At 40.2% G+C, this 23,988-nt stretch overlaps 1 protein-coding gene across 1 annotated transcript; it reads right to left on the bottom strand.

The window, feature by feature from the left end:
- Nucleotides 1-3,734: 3,734 nt before the first annotated feature.
- Nucleotides 3,735-4,879, bottom strand: LOC120453738. The gene is made up of 2 exons (XM_039638570.2): nucleotides 4,599-4,879; nucleotides 3,735-4,082 (listed from the first exon to the last, which is right to left on the bottom strand). The coding sequence occupies exons 1-2, from the start codon at nucleotides 4,877-4,879 to the stop codon at nucleotides 4,043-4,045; spliced, it is 321 nt and encodes a 106-aa protein (XP_039494504.1). The 3' UTR covers nucleotides 3,735-4,042.
- Between the last annotated feature and the right edge of the window lie 19,109 nt (nucleotides 4,880-23,988).

Here is a 23,988-nt window from a genome sequence, read left to right as displayed (position 1 = left end):
CCCGAGTCGGGATAAAGTAATTAAATAACTCAGTGGTGCAAAAGTGTTTTCTATTTGTATTTTTAATTTGACATGCCAACCAAGCGGGGTTGCACTATAAGACAACGGAAAATTGATGCCGTGCTAAGTGAAAATTAATAAATGTAATAGAGCACCAGTAATCCGTTGTATAATTTGAATAGTATGCTAATTTTTCCCTTTAAGTTACTAACTATTCTAAGCACAAAGCTATTTTCTATTCGTAGCAAATATGTATGCTTTTGTTTTTATTTTTAATGTTATTTTTTGTCCTAAGCTCGAGCATTAAAGTTCATCTCAATATTAAACAAATTTCCACATTAGCACAAAAAGTAAATACTTTGTTCGGGCAGAGCGGACAAAAAACGAAATAAGCATGTCTATTGGCGAGTATTTTGACAAATTGCCCGATTGGACATTGAAACATTTTATCTGCCATGTCGTCGATGCCAATGGGAGCAGTGATGCGGGAGGAGGGTGGATTGTGGGCGGTGGTTTATGGGTGGGTGGCCTGCGAAGTGGGTGAGATCTGACAGGGGATGGGCTATGGGCGATGTGCGATGGGCATTCGTTGGGTCAGTGCGTGGCATTTTGGTCATTTATATGAACACTCGTCCTTTTTCATTGCCAGTTGGTGTCCCTGCCTTGTTCCCCCAACAGCGCCTTCTCCCTTACTTCCCCGACCTCTCGCTATCTCTGTCTGGGCACATGTGTGGACCTTCCAAACTCCAAACCAAACTCAACCGAACCGATCCAGAAGGGCCGCCTTTGGGAGCACATCATGGCGAATGACAGATTAGCAAAGTCCCAATGGACATTTGTAACCAAACGGAAAGTCGAGTGTGGGCGGTATGTACACTGAAAAAAATGTACTTTTATTGGGATAATGTTTATAATTAGGTCATCAAAATCAGCTTTCTATATAAAAGCAACCCATCAACCACTTATTTAAGAAACATGACACAAAACTCTTAATGAAAACAAACAAATATTATAAGATCTCATTTGTAGACTTAATTGAATAATCTAAATAAGTTTGTTGTAGGAATATAAATTGTAAAAAATGTTATCATTACAATATATACATATAATAATTAACCAAGGAATGTGTACATATTTTATTTAGAATCCTACTTGAGTTGATATTCATTTAATTCAAGAGATGCCGAAGCACATTTAAAGTGTGTACACTCTAAAGTGTATTATGCATTTTGTCCGAGTGTCGACGGGTGGGATTATTTAGGGCGGTTGATCCGAGTGTAATTTAAATTGCCAGCCTGGCCAGAACGCAGCGCTTTTGACCGCTGCCCACCTTGAGGTCCCCGGAGACGCTCGCCGGTGGACGGCTCTTATCGGCCGTGATTACTTTCTAATCCGTGGCAGCATCAGAGGCAGTCGCTCCGCCGTTGACACAAACAAATGGCCAACAGGCAGTGGACGTCGGAATGACAGGGCACATCAAACGAGCCAGAGTGAAAGGTATTAATTGCCGAACGGAGTCCAGGTAGGCTGAAAGGACTTGCGGTGGGTGAGAGTGTTTTTAATGTGAAAACAATTTCAGCAAATCCAAACTGACTCAAAAGAAACTGCCGCCAAGCGCACAGGTACACGTGGAAATTGTTCTTCTCTTATTATGACCAAAGTGGCCATAATTATTTTGATGTTGCTTTGTAATTAGTGTTCGATCGGCTGAATGAATGACCGAGCAGGGGAGGAAATCCAGGCGGCGAAAGGGAAAGTGAATAATTGCATTTCATGCGTGGCTGCCTCAACAAGGAAATTACGCACTCATATCCCGTGTATCGAAAAGTGAAATTCGTTTGGGAACAACTAATTGCAGTCATTCGGTGCACTTGCAAAGTGGCAAAATGGCCGACTTGAATGTAATGGCCGAAGAAAATCGTTGTACTTGACACAAGGCAACGACTGAAATTTATGTTATAGAGCTGTGTTATAGAGCGTGTTATAGAGCGAGTTTAAAGTAGAAAATCTTATGATTTACACTTTTAACGGACAACATTTCTTTATAATATCATTATGTACTTAATTTCAAACAATTTAACACTTTTTTTTCTTCATTAGTTTTGAAAGTATGGATAAAAACGACATAAATTGTGATGTTCAGTAAAAAGGCAGCTCAACTTTCTTTTATTACAAAATTATTGAATATACTCTTACTTTACTCAATATAATTTAATTTTTATATATAAAGTGTGGTAAACAACCCACGATATTTAAAAAAAGCCTTTTTAAAAATAAATACATAGCATTGGCTGAGTCTCCTCCCACACGAATCCACATAGGACCTGAGAACATCTGCCTAAATTGAATCCACCAAAATGTATATGGTGCCTAGGCCAAGGAGATCTCCTTCCATTTGAATGCGTATCTCGTTCGGCGGTTGAATAATACTAGCAACTCCCGTTGACGAGCACAACAAATTGCATTGCAACGTCTCATACTATCAATGTCGGCAATATGTCAAATATAACAGCAGTCAGGTGAGGGGCCTCCGGGGGATATAGGCAGACTGCGTGAGTGGCAGCCACGCGATGCCAAAAAGTAAAAATATCGAAATGGGAGATGAGAGATGAGGGATGAGGGATGCAGAAGCTGCGACGCAATGGCAGAGGCATAAAAATTCATTTTGAAAACTTTTGTACCCGACACGCGCTCCCGCATCCCAGGCACAAATTAATAATGACGCCAACGACGACGACGGGGCGACGAGGCTACATGGATATGAACCTGGATGCAGTCGGGAGGGCGGCAGATTGCACCTAAGATGAAAATATTCTTAACTTAGATATTCGTGTACTTACTTCTGTACTTACCTTCAAAATTAAATTCTAGTTGCATTTCGTTTTTTACTGTTCTTGGTACTACAACATTTATATTTAATTATAATTTTATAATAATGCAAATAATACTTCCATAATTTTGCCTTCAATCTGTTCTTTAAGTTTATTATACAACACAAAAGTGTAATATATGCAATTAAATCTGTAAATGTTTCAATTTTGAAACTAATTTTGATACTTGGACCATTTATCATTGAACTTGAAGTTTCTAGGGAATTCATACTTTTCCTCATTAACTGATCATATACCAATATATCATGGACTATTTTCTTTATGTACAGGTCCGTGTCACGCAGTCATACCTTTCAAATATTTAAATGCGTTTCTGACATCAAAGAGCAAGTGAATCACTGTCTGATTTTTGCCATTGGTTTGTTTGAGTGACAGCTCGCTCTTAAGGAAGCTTTGAAGTGGAACCTGGGCAACCGTTTAAGATATAATTAAATGTGTGCACAAAAAAATTGGTTAAGAATAAATGGAAGTGAAATCTGTTTTCAATATTCAAATGCCAGGGGCAAATGCCAAACAAATGACAAACACAATTCCCCATTATATGGAAAATGTGTTAACAGAGAAATCAGAGAAATTGACAGAAAAAAAAACAAACAAATGAGGGTCGAACGATGGAAAGAATCAAAACTTTGCCCACTGACAAACCTCTCAACTCATTGACATTGGAAGCAACAACGGTCAAACAAAACCAGTTCACACAGAAATTAGATTAATTTGGGTAATTTGAAGTTTCGTTGTAATGAGTTTGGTCAGTCATTTGGCTTTGTTGTCTTTATTTTCAGCGTCCTCGACTTCGTTAACAATTTCCCTGTCCCCCCGCCCAGTGAAAATACATCAGTAGAGCAGGCTCTACCCAAAGTTTTATTCATCTAAAAATGTTTGTCATAGCGCCGCCTTAGATGCTGCTGCTTTATATTTATTTGTCTGCCTGAAATGTTGGAGTTCCCCATTTTTTGAGTGCTCGAGCGACATTAGTTCCGCATTCAGGGACTCGATTCTCGACTGCAGTTGCATCTCCTTCTCCGTGATATCTGGGGAGTCGCGGGGAGTCACAGTATTTTCGGCGGGGAGGAGCGAACGTGTTTCTTATTATTTTTCGCTGATTAATCGATTGTCGGCTGCGTGTCGCTGGGTCTCCCTGCCTCCATATGTCATCCCGACTGCAGCGCCCAGTGATTCAGACACTTGTCACTGGAAAAATGTAAACATGAAATGCATTTATGTAGAAATGTAAAAAATATCTGCGCGAAATACAAACATCCCCCGTCATCTGGGGGAGGATGCAAAGTTGCTGTGGGTAAAAAATGGGTTGACATGGCGCGTCTCAGTTGAGAGACCCGCTCGGACTGGATTGGAGTAAGAAAAATGAAAATCTTTAATATTACCGAATATTTTCGGAGAAAATAATTGAATCGTGTCAAGCAGCCACCAAAGAATTTAATAGTTTGTACTAGTATATAGCTTACAAAATAAATATAAATACTATTATTTGTGTTTTACACGTAATATTCCTTAGCATTTTAATTCTGCTTTTGTTCTCAAGACTAAAAAGTTTTGTTGTGAATTAAATAAATCTCGCCGTTTTGAACACAAGATATTTCACATCTAATAGTGATCTAAATTCGTGTTAGTCGTATTCCCAGTTCCTTTGCCAGGTAAACCCAAAAGCTTGAAATTGAGAAAATAAAAGCAATTCCCAAATGTTACATTTTTGCCAGGAGCAGGCCGCAATTTGAGCCGCATGGATTGGATTTCTTTAAGCCCTTGGCATTGGCCTGCTCATTGTTTTCCGAGTGGCGTGGCTCCGGTTCCCAGTTCCCAGTTCCCAATTCCTGGTTCCCAGCCCCTTCTCCGTACTCTGCCCTCCCTGTTGGCTCTGTGGAGCATATACACACCAACTCCCTTGGCTTCAGATCCCGGCTGTCGGCCCGGTCTTCTGGGCTGCTTTTGATGATGATGGCATTTCCTTTGGTAGTTGCGTACGTCATAGATTAATGGCAGCAATCCATCAAAATCACTCGATGGACACGACGAACAACCGAAAATTCGGAAGAAGCAGCAAGTCCGTGCAGCAGCTCTACAGGAGCAAGTGAGATGGGCAATAGGGGTGAAAGGGAGGGGATGGTTTGCCAGCTTGCCAGTCAAAAAAAGGCACACAATTTGGGTTTTTGTTTACGGCGTTCTTGTGCTTTTATTCTTCCCAACTCCTGGACTGTACTGTGCATTTTTTATTAGGCTTTCCGACCACCAAAGCTTGTATTGGCTTTAAAGATAAATAGGCATAAGTAGCATATTTTTTCAGAAATATTGAACACTAAACTACATAGATTTTAAATATATAGGCGAGGATTCCATAAGTTACTATAGACAGCACATAGAAACATTTACATCCAGTGCTTATAAATAGTCTTTGCAACTGAAACTTGGACCACAAATCACGAGATATTAGTCAATTTCGTAATTTCATGATTGATATAGTCGCGCTCAGTAAAATAGTACGACTTATTCGTGGTGTGGAGTGGTTGACCCTATATCCTTCTGGATTTAAATCAAGGCGACAAAGTGCATCGCCCATGGGATGACTTCGTGATCAATCAATTGCCGGAAGAGCTGGCATCTCGCGGCAAGGTCCAATGACAGCACTTCTATGAATAGATCTCGGATCCCAGACCATCACTAACACACTTACCAACTAGATCGAGGCACACCACTTAGCATGAATCCGGAATTAGTCAGCTAAGGCATCGACATCCCCCGAAGTTACTTGAGCTCGGCCATGCTGGAGAAGAAAATCGGGAAAGTGGGAAATTCTGGGGAGCACTGTCGTTTGCTTGCCACGTTCAATTAACATCAAAAGTGTGACTGCGACACGTCCTCGATGCTCGGCGTGATCACTGTGCCCCTCTGCCTCTTTATTCCCAGACATCTGGGAGTTTTATTCAAAACTCTTGTCTCCTGGCGACGGCAGTATCGGAAACTGATTAATAACCATTGTCGGACCCGGTCGGCATTCCCTAAGTGTGAGTTCATATTTCCCGATCTTAGTTCTCCTCCTGTACTTTGTGTACTTTGTTTCGATCTGCGCGGGTTTTGTTTTCTCATTAGGCAGCTTCCCACCAGAACACGATAAGGGAACACATAGGCCTAAGTAAGGAACCAAGTTATTTAAAGAAATATAGGAATATTCATTTGATTATTCATCTTAGTATTTATATTGTTTAATAATATAAGTAGTTGTTTACTGTATATGTGCCAATACTTAGGTTTTTTAATTTATTGAAATAGTATTTCGTAGTTCGTATAATAGTTTAGTTGGGGGTTTAATAAGCGTCTTTCTTATGAGTCTCTTGATATCGACTATCATCTATTGTCAAACCAAAGACATTATAATAACAAGATGCGTAACGGCCATAAATTGGTTTTGCACTATGCAGCCACTTTTTTGGTGACGCTCTCTTGCTCTCTTTTCGCTCGCCTAAAATCGAAAGCGTTATCTTGCTTGTATGAGTAAAAACAATAAAGGAGATCGTGTGGTTGTGTGCGTGCTTATGCTAGAAGACGATTTTAGGGCCGAAATCAATTTTGATTTAAGAAACAAATTTGATTAATGTTTTGGTCAATTTCGATTCGTAACTCTTATGGTTTGAAAGAAGTTTTTTATACCCGTTACTCGTAGAGCATTTCATACCACCCATAATTGCGCGCTTTTTTAAAAATATCAAAATAAAATATAAAAAAATAATTTAAGTGAATCTTATTACATTTAAAAAATAAATATTTCATAAAAATAATTCATAATCTAAAATATTATTTATAAAATAAATAAACATATGAAAACTTTTTATTGCAAAATTGATCTTATTGATGCACGAAGTGCGGACATAAGCAGCGAAGAATCATTGTCGTCTTATATTTTTCACACGTCGCACGCTGAATACTCTAATAAAAACTATGCATATTATTATGTACATAGATTGTGCTATTATTATTTCTATGTTAAATTTAAATAATTGTTATGTTAAGGCAATGCAAAACTATAGTTTTTAAGTGGTGGCAATTTATAAAAAATAATATAGATTTAAAGTCTAAGAACTTCTAAAATGAAGGGCATATTTTGTCATTTTTACAATACATGTGCATACGTGTGCACCAATACAGTGGTCAGCTGTCGCTGTATGCGTACAAGAGAGCTGCTGGCTCTAGAGCTCTCCGCTCTCTGGCTTTTGAACAAAATTTCGAGAGAGCCTGGAGCCACTTGAAAAGCCACCACGAAAAAATCGTGTGCAAAAAAATCGTATGGCGTTACGCATCTTGTTATTCTAATGTCTTTGGTCAAACCTATTCCCGCAAAACTAGTTATACCCGTTACTCGTAGAGTAAAAGGGTATACTAGATTCGTTGAAAAGTATGTAACAGGCAGAAGGAAGCGTTTCCGACCATATAAAGTATATATATTCTTGATCAGGATCAATAGTCGAGTCGATCTGGCCATGTCCGTCTGTCCGTCCGTCTGTCTGTCCGTCTGTCCGTCTGTCTGTCTGTCCGTCCGTATGAACGCTGAGATCTCAGGAACTACAAAAGCTAGAAAGTTTAGATTGGGCATACAGACTCCAGAGACATAGACGCAGCGCAAGTTTGTCGATTCATGTTGCCACGCCCACTCTAACGCCCACAAACCGCCCAATACTGCCACGCCCACACTTTTGAAAAATGTTTTGATATTTTTTCATTTTTGTATTGGTCTTGTAAATTTCTATCAATTTGCCAAAAACCGTTTTGCCACGCCCACTCTAACGCCCACAAACCGCCCAAAGCTGCCACGCCCACACTTTTGAAAAATGTTTAGATATTTTTTCATTTTTGTATTAGTCGTCTAAATTTCTATCGATTTTCCAAAAAACTTTTTGCCACGCCCACTCTAACGCCCACAAACCTGCACTTCTACTAGCTGAGTAACGGGTATCAGATAGTCGGGGAACTCGACTATAGCGTTCTCTCTTGTTTTACAAATTATTTTCAGAGTATTAAGTGTGTAACTTCCAAGCAACGCAAGATGAATTACAAATTTTGCAGAATTTAAACATTTGTCCTTCTATCTGTTTTGAGAATAAGTCTTAGTATAAGTGTATAATATCAAACATAGATAAGTTACTAAACAAATTTACATTTTTTCAAGTTCTTATGATCGATTTGGAAATATTGTGGGTGATTTTTAATAAATCAAGGAATACATTTGTTCCAAAGTTCTTAAATATTATACTCGAAGCTCATAAATTCCATATAATTGTTTTTTAAGTGCCGCACAAATTACATAATCACATCCAAAGAAAAGCCAAGGGCCTGGGAGTCGGATTCAGAATCGAGTTCAGAATTGGCTGGCTTCTTTTGGGTGTGGGCATGTTTTTCTGCGCTGGCCCTTTGCGATTATTCGTCTATTTTGGTTGATTAATGCTTTTATCACCGCATCGAGTTCATTCAGTGCCGGCAGTGCTTAATCTGAATGCCATCGTCAACTGATGGCAGGGCATTAGTTTTCCCGGGGCGTCCACAAGGGGAGGGGAATCATCTGGGGCTAGCCAGCGGAAGTTTCATTATAGTCGCCCAAAGAAGGAAATGAAACGAATTCCCGCTCCTGCGAAGCGCTGAAATCGATGCGTATCTCAAGCGATGATTTGCGGTGTGTGTGAGTTGAAAGTTTGTGAAAACCATAAAATAATTAGCACTTGATTATTATTCGGGGAGCGATGACTGGACGAAAGTTTGGCAACTTCGCTTAAGTGCCGACATGGGTGACATCGACTTAATTTGCTTGCCAGCTCCTCTGAAAACTATTTCACTGCAATCTAAAAACAGATTTGGACTTTGCGCTGTCAGCAGCAGAAAATTCAGCATTTCAGCAGCTGAGATTTTGGGGCGTTGTGGGATGCAAATTTCTGCGCAGCAAGATGGATGCACACGTTAATTTATCAAAAATATCCACACCCTTCGAAGTGTTTTTCCGCGTCGCCTTTGTTCTTTCTAATAAACCTAAGTGCAACTTGCAAGTCGCGACAAAAGAAGCCAAGACAAAAGCAGCGAGCATAAAAAATTAACGTCAAACAAAGAAAATCCACCATTATTATGTGCCACGCACACTTATACAAATGCGAATGGGGGAAAAGCGGTTTACATTGCTTTACGGGGGCGGATCAAAACGTTTTTGCTACAGGTATATAAAATCAGTTGCTCTATATACTTTTTAAAACTTTGAATAAAAAGATTACACAAAATGTTTAATATTGGCAGATGCTCTGCCTTGATGCGCAATACGGATATTTTGTTTTGGTCACATTAGATCCCCGGTTCTTTTCAAAACTTCTAAAACCACCCAAGAAGGAACAAAGCGTAAAAAAATCCGCTTTTCATCCCCACAAGGATATTCTTTTCGGGAAACCATAGTTCTCTGTTACTTTTTTTCTCCGGGAAAACAAGGGTGACATGATGGACAGACGTCGACGGTTTTCATCAGCGGTCGTCATCTTGTGTCATCGTCAGACGGGGACTTGTACACCGAAAAAAAAAGTGGTACCTTATAATTTACCGAATAAGACATCGGTTAATCCATGAAATGTTTTTGGTTTGATAGTCAATGGGAAAACCAGCTAGTCAATGTATACTAATATACCAATATGTAAATAAATAATTTAGCATAATAAATGTTTATGTTTTCGAAATATTTTTTCCCGGTGTCACGGCTTCTGCAGATACTCACGCACACACAATTGTGCGTATGGCGGCCATTGGCATTGGCATCATGGTGGTGCTCCGGTGGTGCCATGGTGGTGGTGCTGTTGCGATGGTGGTGGTGGTGGTGGTGGCAGTTGTGCGTATTTTTGTGTCACATTCCAATCTATATCAATCTTGTGTTTGCAATGACGGATGGCATTTGTCAATGTCAGACATTTTCGTTTTCCATTTGAGCCTCTAATGGCATGCCCGTCTGCAAAGGCAAAAAGCCGGAAAAGGAACGCGAGCTGGGTCCTGTGTGTTCTGATCCTGTTCAGTTATGCCCTGGGCCTCGAAGTCACTCAGCCACTTGCCAAAGTCGTCGCCCACGCCCAAACCGCCCAAACCGCCCACACCGCTCACCCCGCCCAGCACATTCACCACCCAAACACCCTCGACGCATGAGTTTGACGAATGTAATGTCAAATATTTTCCTTAGCTTCCCTCTACATTTTTTTATTAAAGGCATTTTCGGAGAATTAGAATTGGCTTCTCTGGGTGCGTCCCCGAAGCAATGGGGTAATTCTTTGGTGTTGGGGGTTGTTGTGTTTGCTCCCCTCTTCCCAGAACTATGTGTCTTTGCGAGTCAGCGTGTTTGTACCGGAAATCAGTTAATGTGTTTGCATAAAGTGCTTTCGATTCACAAATATTTGCATTCTTATGGGAATTCCAACTCTCGTAGCTGGGGAACGTATTCAGAAAAGTTAAAATATTATGAAAGGATTTGGAATTTTAAAAAAACCAAAGAGGGACTACTTCAAAGGCAATTTTCTTTCTCCCTAAAAATACGTAATTAGAAGGTGTGTACTGAAATATACATTTCTTAGTCTTACTTACTTTGATAGTATTCTGCATCTTATATTATATTAATATTATAACATTTATTCATTTATTCATTTGAAAGTCTTATTAAACAATTAAGAGAATATAAAATGATTCCCTAGTCTCCTCAATGTTGCATGTTATGTTTCGCCTTCAACCAAAAGAAGGCTCGTAAAAATTGTATACCAAGCAAATCTTCATTACACGTCACCTCTTGAAAGGAGTTACTCGCAACTGATTGGAAAACCATTAATCACAGAGCTAAATGTTTAATTTAGCAGGTCGGGCAGGACAGCCGCCGTCAAAACAAACACTCGACATCATTCAACATTAAGTAATGATAAAACAAGACCTGCGTGTCCCTATAAAATATGAAGAACAACTGAAACAATGATGAGGTTGAGCTGAGTAAACAGAAACCACCCGCCAATGTGTCAGCAAGCAAAGGGAAACATTCCAAGCCATGCCAAACCAAACCAAACCAAACCAAACCAAAACCAAAATAAAGCGAACCGAGGAGCCGCCGTTTTGTTGAACATCATTAATTACAAAATACAACGAGCAGAGTGGTCAGAATTAATGAATGCTTATGAGATGCCACTGCAAAGATGTGCTAAACGCACGTCCAGCCCAGGAAATACGGTTCCAGTCCGGTTCAGACCCATTCCAAGGATCCGTTTCGATCCGTGAGCAGTCGGACGCAACGGAAATTAATGGACTTGCCCGAAATTAAAACCGAAAAACAAAACCGAAATGCATAAACAATTGAAAAGTGTGTCGACGCACGACGAAATGATTGGGTGGGTTATAGAACTCCCATATCGAGGTACCGTGTTGTCTGCCTCGTTAGAGACTTTCTGTATCCTTTAACAGCACTTTGGTAGACTCCATGTCGACTTTGCGTTTGTTTGATCACCTCGAGTGGAGCGGAGCCGGCAAGTGGAAGTGGAGTTGGGTGATTGATGAAGCCCAAACGCGAATTTCACACCCAGCCCGATATCGCATACAAATCGAATTAAAGACGGAGCCCAACGATGGCTAATAAATTTCCACCGAATATTGATAAATGACTCGCCGACCAGCAATGCAAATCTACAACCGAAGAAACCGCACAGTTCCTACCACAATTAAATAGGTGTTTATAGTTTTGGAGGTTTGAATATGTGATGATGGAACAAAGCTATATTAAAAATGCATGATTTTGATTGGATGTAACTAAAAGAATTACGAATAAGAAAGTTCTAATTTTGTTGGCAGTGCCAGCTTGGTTTCGCCAAGTGTAGCGGGATCGAGAGCCTATAAATAGAAGGCTCTGATAAATGATGTGCCGAAGAACGGCTTCGAGTGACGGGGGCAATTATACGAGGAGCCAGCTGAGGCCCAAATGACAGGTCGATTGAGTTAACGTTAACGCTAAACGCTAACGCCTGCCGACTTGGGAGCCGCCAAGTAGATGAGCGAAAGGGAGGAGCTGCTGCAGCGGCTACCAGCTAAATCTGTGGCTATTTCTGTAGCAGTGTTCGCCTCGATCGGCCCACGATCGATCGCCAATCATTAATAATCCATTGAAACAAGGTCTTATGGCAGAAGTGGAGATGGCAGTCTTTTGTGGAGAAACTCGAACCAGGGCCAAACAGGTGTGCCTTGCCCATCTTCTGCACTACACTTCCCCTCAACTCTCTGCTGTCCGGGTATCGTGGGCTTTCGAAATCGATCATCGTCACGCCGCCGCTCGAGTCGATTAAACTGAGCGAATTTTCATTACCAGAATTCATTTATTTCGCTCAGGAAAATTATAATTAAATATCCCGTTGATTGTGTTGGCTGATCGGTTTTTGTTTTCGTTGTGCGGCTTCCAATTTAGTGCCTTGGCTACAATTAGAGTGGACTAGAACGGCCAGAAAGGCGAGGACCACACACACGCACAGTAATAGAGATTGTTCGGGGGAATGAGACAAAGTGGAATGTGGAATCGAAATTAGAATTAAAATCTTATAGCAACCTAAGAAATATCTTGCCATTACTTTCCAAATATTCTAACTACGTTAGTATATTTCGAATGCAAAATATATAATATTTATTGCTTCACAGTGAGAATTGTATTTAAATTCCATTTGAAATGGAAAATGGAATGGAATAAAAATGTTCTTGGACAAACTATTATAAAAAAGATGCAATTTTGAGTGACTCCTTAAAATCTCACATTTTACTTTATTTCTAAGTACGGTGTGTGTGTACTCAGATATTTTACAAGCTTAAAAGCTTTAAACGGTTATAAGCAATAGAATATAAAAACTAAAAAAAATATTTACCTTAATTTCTTAATTTTTTTGTTTTTGAGTCTAATATAAACTAAAAACTGTTTTTAAAATAGGCAACCTGTGTAAAGATATTTTTTTGTTCCTAATTGTAAAATTGTCTAAACAGTTTATTTCAAGCCACTATTTTATAAATGCTAAGATATTTTCCTAACTTACAGTCGGAGTAGAGAGAATCCTGGGCTGTACCGATTGAAGCGGCGATGAGATGGAAACTGATCTACTGCTTTCGGCACATCCCATTCTCATCACCATTTGGCGTATCTACACCCATTCGCATCTGGCCCGCCAAAGTCAAAAGTCATAGGCCATAAATCACAGACAGACAGTGGGCCACAAAAGATAAAGTCAAAACACAAAACAAACAGACACCCAATATTCTGCCCACGCGGTGAAAGGATGTGTGCCAAGTGAAGTTTTATGACGGTCAGTGTCCTTCGACAATTGACGTTTTGAAGGACATAGACTACCTTGGAGAAGGATTACAAAGGATTGCCGAACCAGCGAACGGACAATATTTGCATATCAATTTGCCACGCATCCAGAAAATGTCAAGGACATTCTATTCGAACACAATGGGTGAAATGGGTGAGAGTAAGTCGGGTCGTAAGGGTGTCAAAGGTTAAGGGAAGGCGAACGGAGAAAGGAGAAAGGAGAGCGGTACCATAAATAGGACTGCTGCAATTGAAGGACATGTGTTGACGGGGTTTTCAAGAAGCGTTTTAGGTTCCCTTGTGCCTACACTCAGATAAATTGCCCGCAATTTGGTCATTGTATTTGGGCCATGCACCGACTGTTAATGCAAATGGGAGAGGGTTGGGGAAACTTACTTTCGTGCCGTATAAAATGGTTGCACATTTGCATAATTATGGTAATTATCAATATATATTCATTAGTGTGAGACTGATGCTTAACTTTAATTCGCTTTTAATTAGCCCCATAACAATTACGCTCGACCAGTTTCGGAGGCAACACTTTGTTTCAATGAGTTTTGAAACGCATACATTTACATATTTAATATTCGTAAAGTTTAAAAGAACTAAAAAAGTCTGTACCTCGGATGAATTCACATGCGCCGTAAGTAATATAGTTAAAGCTAAATGCACATAAAAGATTTTTATTTTTAGTTTTAAAACACACGAAATGAATAATGTCCATCGCAATTATCTCGCTTATCTAACTAACTCAGTAGCCTTTGTCTTAGGCCACCGGGTAACTTTTTGATTTATTAATTTTCCTTTTCGATTCAGTGGACTTTATGCAAATCACACGGATTTGTTTCGTAATTAAATTTAAAACGAAGCAATCGGAGAAGAGACAGAGAACCCAAATCAGCCATTGACCTCATGCAGCTGGAAAATCAGTGGGAAAACTGGTTTTCCAACTCATTTCAGCTTGGTCAGTCCGGCGAACAGGCCATACATTTTCTACCTGTCAATAGATGTGCGCTACCTTAATGGCATCCAAAAGATAAACCTGATTTTGTGGGCCCTTGCTTTCTACCTTCTCCCTTTCCAAAATGGCTGACCCGAGAATGTTGAATGCACTTGCCGACCGCCACTTAAAAGGCAGTTTTCCATAATCGCTCGAATTATTTAGCAACAAAAAATAAAAATTACTCGGCGAATTAGGGCCAAAAACACGCACTAAATGGGGAGTGGAGTGGAGTGAACTGGAGTGTTGCCTTTACTGTGGGTAATGGTTGTGTCAACAGCAACCGAACTGCTCCAAGCCTGCCGATGAAGTCATTAAAATTTCACCCTTATTATGGCTTTTAAAGTGATTGCAAAATGAGCTGGAGAGAGGAGGTTCGCCGATGAAACGTCTTCATTAAACATGCATCAAATTTACGATTAAGTAAAAAGTGCACGCACATTTTCCGTATGAAATATTCAACCTGCCTTCCTTTATTTTTCCCTTTTCCTCTTCTGGCTCTGCGGAAGGTGCAAGGAAGCAATTTCCTGTAATTGCCACCATTCTTGTTAATCACGCTTGTATAGACCATACAAGTATACAAGTATAAGAGGAAGGCAGCACATCCAGAAGCATCCAAGGGGCATCCAAGTGCAACAGGCTAAGTCGTTTTCTCTCCGCTGTCTTCTAAATTCGCGATTAAATATTTATGAGCTGCTCAGAATGCACACACCTGAACTCAGGCGGGTTATTTCTGTTTCGGATGGAGCTCCGACAGACAGACAAGAACCATAATTAGGGTCCTGATTGAGAAGATAGCCATACTTCCGTTACACGACTCCAATCGAACGCTTTAGCAGCTCCAAATAGTATGAAATTATTCTAAAGTGGGCCATCAAAAAATCACTCATGCATCATTTATGTTTTTACGCCAAAAATATCTTATAAATTCGAATGAAAATGCTTTAAAACGTTTTACATTCTGATCTAATCATTTAAACTTGATTGCTGCCAGAGCAAAAAAACACATATTATTTAGGTCAATTTATATAGCTCCCATGTTATTGGAAGTACTGCCGTTCATAACATGTAGCTTGGAAATTGCTTTAAAGGGCAAACAAAGAGAAAATGCATATTTTCAGAAGCACTTAAGTCAAAAGTTTTACATTTATCAAGTTTATGCTTCGACTTTTACCACAATTTGTTCATATGCAGGCACACAATCAAGCGACTTCCTTTGGTGGCGCTCAAAAGCGTTGCTATTAATTGCTCCAATCAAGAGATGCCTTTTTCTTTGGCTAATCCCCGTTTTGGCTCGGCTTGGGCTTTGGCTTTGGCATACACAATTTCACACCACAATTTGCCACAATTAACGAACGATCGGCAATTAAAGTTGCATTACCAGTGACGGGCCTCGAGTTTCGAGCGGCACCTGCGGATTGGCTGGCTGCATGGATAATGAATTCCATGCCTCGTCCGATTCACCAGCCATCAGGCCATATATGTACATATGCAGTGGATCGTGATTGCCTCTGATTGCTGCTGCAGCATCAAAAACGAGTTAAGGCCACCGCCAAGTATTCGGTGGACTTTTCGCAGTTTCTAATGATGATGATGGAGCAGATGGCCTCGTGGGATGTCCTCAAACTCGCAGTTCAGCAAAAAACTGACTGGAGGTCAAATGTACGCACATTTGGCCTAAAGATCAGTTCATCTAAAGGTTTTGAAGAAAACTCAAGGAATTTGATTGAAATAATGTGCGAAATATTATGCTCTTAGGCGATACAAAATTTGTAATTTGCAGATGTCTTACCTCACAAATTTGTTTGAGCGCTTTAAAGCGATTACATTTAGTTTTCCCATCTCGGCAACCACATGTTGCTGCACCCACTTAGCATATTAAAAAGTAAGTTAACCCCGCAGCAAATCTCGCAACTCCTTTTGCAGGCAGCTAAGATTTATGGAATTTAATTTCCTGAGCTGCCTTCCCGGCTGCCCGGCCAACCGTGGAAAGTGGAGCCTTGTAGGGTTCTGTGGGATTTTGCGAGGGTGTCAGCAGTGTAAACAAGGATACAAGGATGCAACGGATGCGTGGCCATGTGAAGAGTGACACGTAATATTCGCCACAACCACAGGCTGCTGCTGTTTTTGCCTTTGCTGCTGCTGCTGCGGTCGGCACATCTGCAGTCGGCGCACATGGAAAAGCGATGGAAAACGGAAAATGAGGAATGGCACCGCCACCGACCAGGACGACCCAATAACATTAGCCAACGGCAGTAGCAATATTGCCAACTGTTACCTAGGCACAGGATCACAGGGAGGGGTTGGCCCTCGCCAGGAGACAGTGAAAGTGAAAGTGCGCCTAGCCAGGTCGCGATGGCAGGCAAATTTCATGCACCATTGCGTGACAGGCAGCGACTCAGCGTGGGAGGAGGGGTAACGTGTGCCTGCAAGCGGCGGGGTATCGCTTATACACTGCCAAAAACGGGGACATGCTTAAATGGTAGAATGGAATTGAAAACTCTAAACTTTGTGAAAAGAATTATTTGTATATTTTGATAAACAAAGTTGTTGCGCGCTTCTAAAGCTAGTTTATACCAAACTGTAATTCTGCCACACGTTCAAATAAATTAATATTTTAAAATCTTCTTCTAATGAAATAAAAAATGTTTATGTTTTATTTGTAACGTATATTCACATTCTGGTTAAGAAAACATTTAATTGTGGCAAGTGGGAATTCAAAACGCCCGTCGTTGTCCTTGTTGCTGTCCTCTCCTCGTTAATGCCACACATAAAAAGGGAAAAGAGTCGCAAGCAGGAAGAAAGGGCAGGGCAGGGCTGGGCAGAGCAAGGCGGAGCTGGCAAATAATATATGAGTGCACTCACTCAAACTGACTAAATTCCCTGTCCCACTCGCCTGGTTTTCTTCGGGCTCCCCGCCCCAACATCACTGCCCCACCAAAAAAGCCGAACTGAACTGAACGGAACTGAACGGAACCGAACCGAAAAATGTTTGCTCTTGATCGATTGCCGTTGAACCGTAGCGGAGGCAACGCACGCGTAACAAATGCAATCCTCCTTAAAAGCAGAAATGTGTCACACGTTGGCGATACACTCCGCCCACGGCGGAGTCCCCTTGCTGGAAAGACGTCCAATAATGGCTGAATCCTTTCTGTGCAACTCCTTGACTGCGTCACCCTTTCCCAGTTTTTTTCGCCCCCATTGTCGCCGTTGTTACTGATGTGTACTGGCAGATCCTTTTGTTGCCTTTTTACTATAAACTTTTTGTTCTCCGCTTTTGTTCCAGAAGCTTTCTCCTCGGCTTCTTCTGCTTCTGCAGAAAACAAAGATAAATTGGTTAATTTCCCCCACCCCGCACAGTCAGACATCAATCGAAGTTCCTGCCTCCATCTCGCTCCCTCGGATGCTATCTCCCTCACTCTGGTAATGGACTTGACTGAGCTTACGCAATATTCTATTTCCCTGGATATTTTTTCAGTTTGTTTCCCACTGTGTCCCCTATTTTTGGACGCTTGAAAAGGACACAGAATTCGTTGTCCCATAGTTAGTTTAATCAGGTAGAAACATATCCCAAGATGCTATTTTCTAGGTTTTCTTATTAAGAGAAAATGGAATATATCTCTAAGATCGTTTAATGTAAATGTATATTGAATAAAACTACTTGAATTAAAATCAAAAGGCGCCATATTTTAATTTCTTAAAGTAGTTTCTATAAAGTGAAGCAGAACCCAAACCATTTTCCATGACATATTTTCTGAAAATAACTCATTTCCCCTCTTCCTATTTTAATCATAATGCATTGACTCGTAAATGGGAGTCAAGTCGGTGATAATTAAAAGTCAATGTCGTAGCACACAGGCAGATACTTATCAATGAGGTGCAAGTTTGCGAGATGTATTACAATCCATAATCGTTGCCAGTTACGATGGCAATTCGTCACTCAGTTTGAAGAAAAACAGTAGAACAAGTTGAGGAAAAGCGAAGAGTGTTATCAGGGTCAATGGTCAGGGGTGTAATATGGATATCTCTTCAAATAGAATTCTCAGGTACCTCATTTCTGTACGCCCCTATCCCCATCCATAAAGGAAGAATTTCCGAAATCAGCTACTGTCGGATTTCCTGGTTCTTGTGAATCTGCTCCAGAACTCCTTGATCGACGTCCCACCTCCTAGAACAAAAACAGGGCAAGGAAAAAGACAGAAAGCGAAACGAAAACTGAAATACGGCTGCATCATTAAATTTAATATGATACTCATTTAATGAAATTGTTGCCGATTTGTTTTGAAAATACACGCGCTTGCTTTGCTCTCCGGTTTTTTCCCTTTCCCCCAGGAAGCCCCTCCCTCAGCTCCTTTGGGCTTGACGCCTCCTCCGAAGAAATAGGGTGGGGGCGGTGAGCTTGTGTCCCCTTCCCCTCCACACCTTAAGGCCAGGCTTTGGCATCAGAAACAGTTTCAGTTCTTGTTTCGGTTCCACTCTCGTGCCAAATGCGGGCGCCGTTTGGGGGTGGGGGTGTTCTGAGAGAGTGCAATATTGCGAACATGGACCGATAATGACGACAACGTCATAGCCATTGACGCCGACGTGGGTTCGAATGGAAGTATGCACTGGCCGCAGGCTGAGGACGGGTGAAGAAGGCTACAAGGAATAGGTACACCGCCGGTGAGGAATGTCCCTTTTCCTTACTAAAAGTATATTTTATTTTAGATTTAGATTTTTAAATTAAGAAACTTAAAAGTGTGCCAATGCAATAAATTGAATACATTTAAAATGGAACATCGTAATAGCGGAGTACATACTAAGTGTTATTTTGAAATCTTATATTTCAAAAACCTGTACTTCACAACACTTATTTCAAAATTGTTTTAACCCTTCCAAATTAAAAGTCGCATTGAATTGAACTGTAATACCATTGAATATGTTTTTATTCCATTTACATAATTATAAATTATTATGAAAAAACCCTTTTAGAAACGAATAAGTGTTTATTATCTTAGTGGCTACACGTTAATGCTAAAGCCAGCTAAGCCAGCTAAGCCAGCTCCTACTGTTCGAATTTCGATACGGGTTTCTCTCAGTGCGTTTTGGGATCGTAGTTAGTGGCAAAAATCATTCTAATGACAGCAAAACGCAAAAAGCTCTGAAAGTGTTAAGTGGCTGCTCATTAAACTTTATGTACTGACTTGCTCTTCGCCGGCTGTTCGGTTCGGTTTGGATCCGTTCAGCCCGGTCCGCTCCTGTCCCGCTCCTCGAAGTGTGATTGTGTGGAGTGTGTGTGGGGAGGAGGTTGGTACTCGGGGATGGACCTTAAACGATTGCCCGACCAGCGTCATTAGCACTTTTAACCGCATATTACATTTAGTAAAGCCTTGATTAATGTGCTCGCACATCATTTTTGTGCATTTGACCAGCTCCAAGTTCCGGCTTCCGTATACGAATCGGTATCTGGGGCTCCCAACGAACGGTCTTTCTTTTGAAAATCGTATCTTTCAATGAGTCGCAGAGACAAATGACACGTGATTTTATTTGATTTACTTACATCTGCAGCTCAATTTTCAGTTTGGCTTCTGGAGAGTCGAGTATCTCGTTCTCCCGCTTTTTGTCGCTGGCCTTTCTTATGGCCAACAGTTCCAGTTCCAGATACAGTTACAGATACAGTTCCCTGCTTCTTCATTCGGCCCATTATCCGAAATGATTCGATCATTAGCGACGTCGTTCCTGGTCGCAGTCCGGATTGTTGTGTTCTTTTGGCATTACGGATAATTACTGGAATGTTGTGACAACATCTTCCTGCTTTGTCTTCAAATTAGTTAATTTTAATGGCCAGATATATCGCAAAATAAGATTGAGACATATAGGGAAATGTTGTAGGCGAAATGCTTTATTACTTCTTCGTTTTATGAGCCTAACAGTTGAGAGCGATAATTGAAGTTGAAATCTGAGCCAGAGGTTTTCATTTTGTAAAAGGAAATGTGTTCCCAAAGGAATTATATAAAAATTTAAATATGTTTTAATAATGAAAATATGTGTAATTTGTTTCTTTTAATTTTTGATTTATTTTTTTTAAACAATAACACAGTTTTAGTCTTCTTATTTAATTTAGAATTCAGGTAATTGGGATAATTCTTAGAACGCACACAGCTATTTAATATTAATAATTAATTATTATTAATAAGGTGCAGTTGCAACATTGCAATAAAATGCAATGCAAGCAGGAAAAATACATTTAAATTACCTTCTTTAAAATAAAAAATGTCGTTTATTATTTGAAATGTTTCTGAACTTAAGTTGGCATTTATAAATATATGCATTATTTTCAGTTTTATAGTTTTGTGATATAAAACAATCAAGGTTGCCTTTAAAATGGAAATTTTTTCCTTTATAAAAAATTTAATAACATATTCATTAATATAACTTTAATCATACTTAAATAAATGCATAAATAAGTAAGCATAAAAGAATTAATAATTTAATATCGAAAACTTACAATACATTTTTTTTTATCATTATTTTAATACGAGGGCTTTTTTGTGAACAATTCAAATAAAATTCATAGCGTTTAAAAATATTTGAAATATGGAATTCTACGATAACAACAAACGAATCTTATCGAACTATATTACCATTCATTTTATAAAGAATGAAAAACGTTAATTGTAAAAACATCCTTGCTAAGAAAACTATAAAATACTTTAAAAATTCAGCATCTGCATTCACTTGGCGGTTTTCATTTCCGCTCCGCCGACGGCAAGTGCACGCCGACTCTGTCGGATCGCAAGCAACCATTTGCCCCAAAGCCAATACATTCTACTCACACTAGCACTCGCACTAGCACTCACACTAGCACTCACACTAGCACTCACACTAGCACAACAACAACAGACACTGCAATAGGAGCTGTCAAAACGGCGGCCATATTGAAAGTCAGTCAAGTATTTCGAAACTCGGAGGGGCGGAGCCAATCGACGCGCATGCGCATGGGTCAAGTGCGCGTGTGAGCGAGGCGACAAGTGTGTGCGTAGAGTGCGTCGCATGCTGAGCGGCCATGCCACCGTTATTTCTGTATCGCTGTGTTTTTGATGGTGTGGACTAGAGCGCCTTGCCTTCGACATCGCAATCGCATGCGCGTCGCACGGCTGAGAAGGAGGAACTGCACAGGTCCGCTCGAGGGTCCGGGTTTCAGGTCCGGCAACGAGGTCTCGAAATCGAAATCGAATTCGAATTCGAAGTCGAACTTTCGCTGGTGTGGGTGCGCTCTCTCCAGGTGTCTGTCAGTGTATTGGTGGTAGGCTGTGCTGGTATTGGTGCGATCTCCGAATTTTCATCTTCGAATGACTTTCGAACTCGATTCAAAACCAGACTTGGATTCGGTGTTCGGTTTGGTCCCATAACTGGTTTGCTCTGGGCCCAGTTTACCTGCCTTTCATTCGGGTATGTCTGCATCTGTATCCGTCTCTTTGCATCTGTGAATGTGCCAAGTCCAAATGCGACTCCAATTTCGCGGGATAACCACTGCAGTCGGTTAGGCGGTTGCCCGAATCGCTTTTGGGGAGGTAATATTCTATTAGGAGCTCATTTGGCTGATTGCCATCCAGGATGTGTAATGGCTTTTTTGCACAATTGAATTCGGCACTGAGAAGCAAGCAAATGAAGTTTGTTCTCCACTTCTAATTATCGAGCAGTCGCCCTTTCATTGATTTATGGGAATTGATGGATCGAGAGATGGATCGATGGATCGATGGCCGATCGGTTGATGGATTGTGTGAACCCGGTCTTCAAGCACTTGTTCGCTCGCATCACATCGTATCGCGCTGTCTTCATTATTAGCTCGAGTGGATTTCTGACATCTTGCTTTGTTTCCTACAAATTCTCAACCGGTCTCAATTTTCTTTCCGTAATTAATGATTTATCTTAGTTTTCTTGAAGTGTTGTCTTAATTCCAGCGAAGTGATTATTGATAGTTTCTCCATGGCGCTCACTCGATCCAAAAGTGTGAGATGTCTCAAGTGTCTTAGTATCCATCTCGGGTTGCCCCTAGGCAAATGGTTCTATTAACGAATGTTGCAGTTTGCTTGTTCGTAGATGGCGGAGGTCACGGGTAGATTATTAGCTTTTTACATCTATATTTTTACCTCCCGATATTAATGGTCGTTTTAAGATATAGTTATAGTAATATAGTAATGGAATTCTTAATGATGAAAAAACAACACTCTGTATATTATTTCTATTTTAGCTATCTATATTATGTGGTGGTACCATGCTTCCCGTTTCGACTTATATAGAAAAGCTTTTGGGAAAATTTCACGCAGATAACTTAAGAACTGACATAAAAATTGCGTCGAAACGGAAAATATCTACCCTGCTGCGTTCCAAACATCTGTCTGAAGTGTATACCCTCTGGAAGGGTATACAAATAGAAATGGGTTCTAGCAAAATAAAAATACAAAATTTTTTGTTATGCAGATAAGAGTTCGATATAGAAAAATCAATTTTAATAAAATATCTTAACAATTCGACTAACTATATTTTAAAAATAATTATATTTATAAAATTATAAGTAAAAAGTAAATTACTAGTAAAAAATCTTTTATTCGGTTTTACAATGGTTCAATTATTTTCTATTTTATAAGAATTGTTTGATAGATTTTGTTCAAATAAACAACAAACTAACATTATTTTGTAGATGCTCTCGCAAATTATGTTTTTGCTCAATCAGTATGGATAATTTGGCAGAAATTAGAAAACTGCCTCGAAAATATCTTTGTAATAAGCCATTCAAATCATTATCACACCCCATCGAATATGAGACTCACGACATAAGTGTGTACTATTTAAGATCCATATCTCTTCACTCAGTGGACTAGGTAGGATTCATAATGAAATTCTATTTGAGCGCCAAGTAGGAACCATTTTAATTAACTTCAGCAGACCGAAAACCAAATAGAAACTCAAACTTGTCAGAAATTTGTGGGAAATATGTGTTCCCTCGATGTTGCTGATTCGGCCATGGAAATGCCATATTCACATTCGCATCCGTGAGTCCAAATTGGCAGCTGCTCAAATCGGTGGCTATTTATGTCATCTAGGGATGCGTTGTCATTGCCTTGAACACCTCTGTGAGAAAGCTGACATCTCTTCCGCCAGCAGCCGCATACAAGGATGCCTGCTGGGCATTTTCCACACTGAAAATTCTGCCTAAATTATTCATGTTATTCTGTGACATAAGCGTGAGCACATTCACTGAATTTCGCGATTACAAATGGCTGGCGATTACGGCAACAATGAAATTTCAATTTGTTTGAGCTCCTGACTGGCTCAAAGATCGGGTTGAGTCAACCTGAAGTGAGTTTATGCGGGTGGAGCAGCTGCTGATCGTGGTCTTCGGGTCCGGGGCTCAGGTGTCTGGGTTGGCCATTGGTCAGTGCTTTGTTAATGCCAATTGATTAATCGCTTATTATGATGTCAGATTAATAAGATCGTTTCAAAAATGGTCCGCAGTCGAGGCCTGCAAAAAAAAAATGTTTAGTGACTTTAACCACGTGAAAATGATATATCAATTCAGTGCTTACCCTCTGACGTAATCAGTGGCCTTAGAAAATCTCCATTCATGCGATTAGTGTACAATAAAGATCCCTGGGGATATACAAAAATTATTAGTTTAATACAAAATAATTAAATTAAAAAACTTACCTTCGCTCTTAGGAGCTCCAGACAACTAGGATTCACTAAAATAACCCATCCTAATAATAGACGCCTCG

This window comes from Drosophila santomea, chromosome 3R (genome assembly GCF_016746245.2).
Source record: "Drosophila santomea strain STO CAGO 1482 chromosome 3R, Prin_Dsan_1.1, whole genome shotgun sequence".
Classification (NCBI taxonomy): Eukaryota; Metazoa; Arthropoda; class Insecta; order Diptera; family Drosophilidae; genus Drosophila; species Drosophila santomea.
The sequence above is the reverse complement of the archived record's forward strand: the minus strand, read 5'-3'. Positions and strand labels throughout refer to the sequence as shown.

What these genes read in the sequence shown, in the direction of transcription:
- LOC120453738 (XM_039638570.2), bottom strand. Translation starts at nt 4,879, where the DNA reads ATGACGTACGCAACTACCAAAGGAAATGCCATCATCATCAAAAGCAGC. An exon ending in GGCCTGCTCCTGGCAAAAAT is followed by an intron (nt 4,083 to 4,598) that starts GTAACATTTGGG and finishes ACATTTTTCCAG; the next exon opens with TGACAAGTGTCTGAATCACT.